General features: G+C 57.0%; 1 protein-coding gene across 1 annotated transcript; it reads right to left on the bottom strand.

Moving 5' to 3' along the window:
- Window positions 1-839: 839 nt before the first annotated feature.
- LOC104130309 (C-factor) lies at window positions 840-5,012 on the bottom strand. The gene is made up of 6 exons (XM_009643344.1): window positions 4,956-5,012; window positions 3,929-3,980; window positions 3,173-3,363; window positions 2,564-2,722; window positions 1,628-1,738; window positions 840-953 (listed from the first exon to the last, which is right to left on the bottom strand). The coding sequence occupies exons 1-6, from the start codon at window positions 5,010-5,012 to the stop codon at window positions 840-842; spliced, it is 684 nt and encodes a 227-aa protein (XP_009641639.1).
- Window positions 5,013-5,567: the final 555 nt, after the last annotated feature.

Consider the following 5,567-nt stretch of genomic DNA (forward strand, 5'->3'; position numbering starts at 1 on the left):
GCCTACCTGAGAGCAGGCATGGTTCTGTAGGAGCCTCAGCTCCTTTTCCCCATTTTTCCCTCAGGGAGCTCTTCCCAGAAATGGCAGGACCCTCCTGGGGAAACCCAGCACCACCCCAAAGTCCTTTTCTTTGGGGGTGTTACCACCTCCTGGGCAGATTCACGCAGGCTGGGGCTGCCCGACCCACACAGAAGCCCAGAGGTTCTCAGCCTCTCCATCCTGCAGCAGTGCTGTGCTCCCCCAGGGGACCAGGTTTCCCCCACCCAGGGGTACCGTGCCCAACTAGGAAGGGCTGGCCTGGGACTGCAGAACTGGGCTGCAGTGCTAACTGGTCCTCCCATTCCAGCCTCAGAGCTGCTCCCAAGGCCACCGTGTCCTGCACAAAGTCCCCCCAAGAAGTCTGCAGCAAAGACACCCATGCTTTGGGTGGAAGCACGGCAGAGACCGGGCAGACCTGGGCACATCCAGCAGCCAGGGAGGACAGCAGAGTTTTGGGCTGGTTCCATGCCCCCCCAGGACCTTCCTCCAGCCCAGAGCAGTCGAAGGCAAGGCAGGCAGGCTGCTATAATGCCGGGTTATTTTTTGCAGGGGCCAGCTCCAGGCCAGGGCAGTCTCGGTGACAGTCTTGGTGGGGACATTGCAGTTGGGAGGAGGTGCAGGTACTAATTGACTTTATTTATTTGCAACGTGAGGGCAGGGATCACAGCCTGTCCTGCTCACCCGGTGGTGGAGTCCCAAGTAGGTCCCTTCCAGATCACAGAGGGCTTAGCATCCCAGTGCTCCAGAGCACCCAGGGAGTCCCCTGGCGCTGTGGGGTCCTTTGCAGGGACGGAGAGTGGTCACCAAGGAATAGCTTTACCTTCCCAGTTGAGCAGGGTCCCACTGTGTTTCTCAGAGAGGGTTGGCAGCACGGACAGCAGCCCCCGGACGCTCGTGTCCACCGTCAGGTCAGCCTGCAATGGGGCACAAGCGAGGAGCGGGACTGAGACCCCACCATCACTTCCAGCCATCCACCGGCTTGGGCACATCGGCAGGAAGGCTCCTTCCACCCAGATCGAGCCACGGGAGGCGGGATGGGTCCATTCCGTGGGAGGATGGTTGGGTATCTGCACACTCACCAAAGGCTTGGGTGAAGGTAGCTTGGGCTGGGAAGCCAGCTACAGGCTCAAACCAAAAGGACACGTAAAAGATCCCTGCAGGGGATCACCCAGGCCCACCCCCACCCCAAAACAGGGATCCTGCAGGATGAGCGGAGACCTCGTGGACCTGCAGCTCTTCGAGAAAGGGGGCACAGGATGGCAGGGTGCTGCTCCTCCCCTCCCTGCTCTGTTGGATTCAGGTTCTCTGCACACCTCCAGGCTGCCCACAGCCTTTTTCCCCCTGAGCCAGCCTCCTGCTCACTGTGGATATGTGCTGATGCCATTTCCCGGGCAGCACCCACATGTTCTGCAGTGGCCCAGCACCAATGAAGGCAACTTGCAGCCTGAGAGGCAACTCATTCTCACACAGATTCCTCCTCCCGAGAGCCATCCCAGCCACCTGAGGCACCTCTGGTGCCACTGCAAGTTTGCAGGCTTGGGTCTCCACCTGTGGGTCACCCCCCTTGACCCCCTCAGCCGAAACCCACCTCCTGGCTGCCCATGTCGGTTTTCACCCAGCCAGGGTGAAGTGCCACGCAGAGGATCCCGGCTTTCCCATAGGTCAGAGCCTGGCACTTGGTAAGCATGTTGAGGGCAGCCTGGGGGAGGAAGGAAGCATCAGACATGGGCAGGGGAAAGGTCCACGCACCAGAGTCATAGAACCATAGAATGTTTTGGGTTGGAAGGGACCTTTAGGGGTCATCCAGTCCCACCCCCCTGCAGGGAGCAGGGACATCTTCAACTCAATCAGATTGCCCAGTCCAACCTGGCCTTGAATGTTCCCAGGGATGGGGCCTCCACCATCCCTCTGGGCAACCCGTTCCAGTGTTCCACCACCCTCACTGTAAAGAATTTCTTCCTTATACCCAGTCTGAACCTACTCTGTTTTAGTTTAAAACCATCAACCCTTGTCCTGTCACAGCTGGCCTTGCTAAAAAGTCTGTCCCCACCTTTCCTATGGGCCCCCTTTAGGCACTGAATGGCTGCAGTCAGGTCTGCCCGAAGCCTCCTCTTCTCCAGGCTGAACAAGCCCAACTCTCCCAGCCTGGCCTCATAGCAGAGGGGCTCCAGCCCTCAGACCATTTTTGTGGCCTCCTCTGGCCCTACTCCAGCAGTTCCATGTCCTTTTTGTGCTATGGGCTCCAGAGCTGGATGCAGTGGTCCATGAGAGGTCTCACCAGTCTCCTCCCAGTGCTGCCTCACGGCAAAGGAGAAAAAGCAGCAGCAGCAGGACTTCAAGAGATGTGTCCCCAGGGTGGGCAGCAGCTGGGCATGGAGATGCCCAGGGAGCCCGGGCAGCAATCGGCATGAAGAAGTCCCTCCATCTCACCATCACAAGGTGCTGCCCTGAGACCTGGTCTGCTGAGGGGCAGCTCCAACCCCTGCTGAGCTCACGAGGGCGGGCAGGTCCCTGGTCTCCATACCTTGCTGCAGCGGTAGGAGATGACAGGCTTGAAGAAGGACTCGGGTGTTTTCTCAATGGACCCCATGATGCTGGAGATGTTGATGATAGCTGCCTTGCTGCAGCTCAGCCCCTTTTCTGTGCTTGCCTGGGCAGCTTTCTTCAACAGGGGCAGGAACGCCTGGGGAGAAGCAACCTTGTGTGACACCTGTGCCTTGAGCCAGCCACACTTACAGCTACTGTAGGGACATGGTTTAGTGGTGGGATGGCAGGGTTAGGTTAAAGGTTGGACTTTATGATCTTAAAGATCTGTTCCAACCAAAGTGATTCTATGATTCTACTGTGACCGAGCCTGTCTACAGCAGGGAGGATGAGGAGGAACAGCGGGAAGCCAAGAGATCCCAGGTGTTTTGCTGCAGTGGCCCTGCCTACTCCCAGTTAGCCCAGCACACTGTGGTGGGGCTGCAGAGGGCTTGGGCTGGGAGCACAGCCCCAGCACTGTCCCCTCCTTCCCACAGCCCTGGAAAGCCTGGCAAAAAACCCCGAGATCTCCATCGTGACCACTGACAGCCCGGGGCTGAGCTAAATTCCCCCTCCATGGTGACCTCCAACCCCAGAGCTTTATCCATACCTGGGCCATCAGCATCGGCCCCACCGCATTGGTCTTGTACGTCCTTATCATGTCTTCTGTGTCTGCTGTCTCCAGCGACGACGACGGAGTATAGATGCCAGCGTTGTTTATTAGCAGGTTCAAGCCCATGCCGTTCAGCTTCCCCTCCACAATCTTTGCTGCATCAGTAATAGCTGAGGGATTTGCAACATCTGGAGTGGAAAAGAGCAGGGTTTGAGAGCCAGGGGCCCCCCCCGGGGTGGCCTGGGAGAAGAGGGAGGTTGAGATGCTGAAGAACCTCAACCTGTCTGGCTTTCCATCTGCGGGCACCAGATGGTGCTGTGCAACCAGCTCAGAGCATCCCAGCACCCACCAGCCCCAGCTCATCCCAAAACTGCCTCCTCCGCCATGCACAGGGCACCCCACTACCAGCAGCTGAAGGACCCTGCCCTGGGACAGCCCCACCGGGCAAAGCCACTCTGGGGACAGCCCCGTGGGGCAAGGACGTGGCCTCTTGGCTGGGGGGGCTGGAGGCCACCAGGGATGGGTCTCAAGAACCTCCTGGTCCTGTGGCCACAGGGCAAGGAGGCTCCAGGGAAGTGGGTACTGGGGCTGAGACAGGTCTAGAGAAGCTGGGCTTTTGGCATCAGGACTTGAAGCAGCTCTGAAGAACTGGATCCTCAGGTAGAGCCTGAAGGTGAGGAAAGAGGGATGGAGAAACAGGCAAGTGTGGCTGGTAGCCAGAAATTTACCAGCTCAGAGGCAGAGCGCACCTACCCAGCTTCACAAGAACCAGGTTTGGGTGTTTGGATGCCAGATCTCTCAGCTCCTACAAAGAGAGACAGGGAAGCAATCAGGGCGAGGCAGGGGCGATGCCAAGCATCATCCTGCGGCACCAGCGATGGTCCACCCCAAGGGCAACATCTTCCAGATGTCACTCAGCACTTGTGAATGGCTGGACCGGGAACCTGCCAAGGTTCTCAGGCTTCTTCTAGGCTCCACAAGGCAAACACATGTGTGCTCAGAGCATGACGTGGCCATTACTGCAAGACACTATGGCCACCAAAGGGTCTACATGCACAACCCCACCAGAGCCACAGCAAACCATTAAGGACCAGCTCACGTGGGAAATGATGCAAACTGGCTGGGGATATGGCCAGAAGCGTCTCCCAGAGGCTGCTGGAAGTGAGATGGAGGAGGAATGGCTGCAAGTGCCAACCATCTGACTTGACATTTGGGGAAGTCACATCTGGATCCAAATAGCCCGGATCTGCTCTGCTCTGGACACTGTGTCTCACCCACGCAAGCGAAATGAAGGACTTTGTACATTTTTATTTATTTTCACCAGACGCAGAGGATTCAGAGGCCAAAAGGGACAAAAGCTAAAACTTTCAACTTTATGGTTCCTAGCAGCTCTCTGCTCTAAGCTCTCTTCAACTATAGAAGGTTTTAGGTGACAGAAACCAAAACACCATATTCAATGCATCCAAAACTATTACTTTTCAAACTAAAAACCTCTTAGAAACAAGCCCACAGAGAATGCTACAGGGGAAACATAAATTGGTGACTTCTTGTGAAAGGACGCTTCCCCTGGGACTTGTCCCACCAATGTGGGGTGGGAGAGCTGCTGGCACTGGCTGTGGTCAACCTTCATTTATCTCTGGGCTTCCCCACCAGGCCCCACGTTCCTGCATTCCTCCTGGGCACAGGAAATGATGGAAAAATCCATCTAAATGGATGTCCTGTCCACAGTCTCCTGGGGTCACAGCCTTCAGCAGCAACACCATGAAGATGCTGCCTTCACCCTACCAGAGCTGGGCAAGGCTTCGAGAAGCAGCCCACGCTTGCGAGCGATGCGCATGGACCACCTGGGGGAAACTGGCTCCAGCCCAGCCCTGCAAAAAATCCCTCGATCTCATCATTGCCCAAGACCAGCAAGTTGAGGCGGGAAAAAGGGGCCAAAAATGAGACCTGAGCTAGCGTTGTCTCAGCCAGCTTGGGCACCAGCAGGAGCTGGGCACCCCTGGGCTGGTGACAGGGTGGATTCTCACTGCACTGCGATTACTCCCGAGCCGGAATAACGCTGGTGGCGAGGACACCAAGAGCATCTGAAGGACTTCCTAAGGCCTGATCCCTGCACGCAGCCAAGCTGCGAGATGATACAGCAAATGACCCAGCTGGGGATGCCGTCAGCAAACGACCCAGCTGGGGATGCCGTCGGTTGGGGAGCAAACATCTCCCTGCTGGTTGTTTGGCAGGGTCACAGCAAGCAGAGGAAAACCAAAGCTGGGCCTAAGGAAAGCTGGAAGCACGGAGATGCTTTGCTCCTGTGATTCCGGGCTGAAGCAACATGTAGGAGTCTCTCCCATTTTAGCAAAGCGGAGAGCAGGAGAAGGAGGATCCCGCAGCAGCTTTT

This window comes from Egretta garzetta, unplaced genomic scaffold (assembly GCF_000687185.1).
Source record: "Egretta garzetta isolate BGI_Z169 unplaced genomic scaffold, ASM68718v1 scaffold27, whole genome shotgun sequence".
NCBI classification, from domain to species: Eukaryota; Metazoa; Chordata; class Aves; order Pelecaniformes; family Ardeidae; genus Egretta; species Egretta garzetta.

What these genes read in the sequence shown, in the direction of transcription:
- LOC104130309 (XM_009643344.1), bottom strand. Translation starts at nt 5,012, where the DNA reads ATGCGCATCGCTCGCAAGCGTGGGCTGCTTCTCGAAGCCTTGCCCAGC. An exon ending in CCTTGCCCAGCTCTGGTAGG is followed by an intron (nt 3,981 to 4,955) that starts GTGAAGGCAGCA and finishes CTCTCTTTGTAG; the next exon opens with GAGCTGAGAGATCTGGCATC. An exon ending in GGCCGATGCTGATGGCCCAG is followed by an intron (nt 2,723 to 3,172) that starts GTATGGATAAAG and finishes GCTTCTCCCCAG; the next exon opens with GCGTTCCTGCCCCTGTTGAA.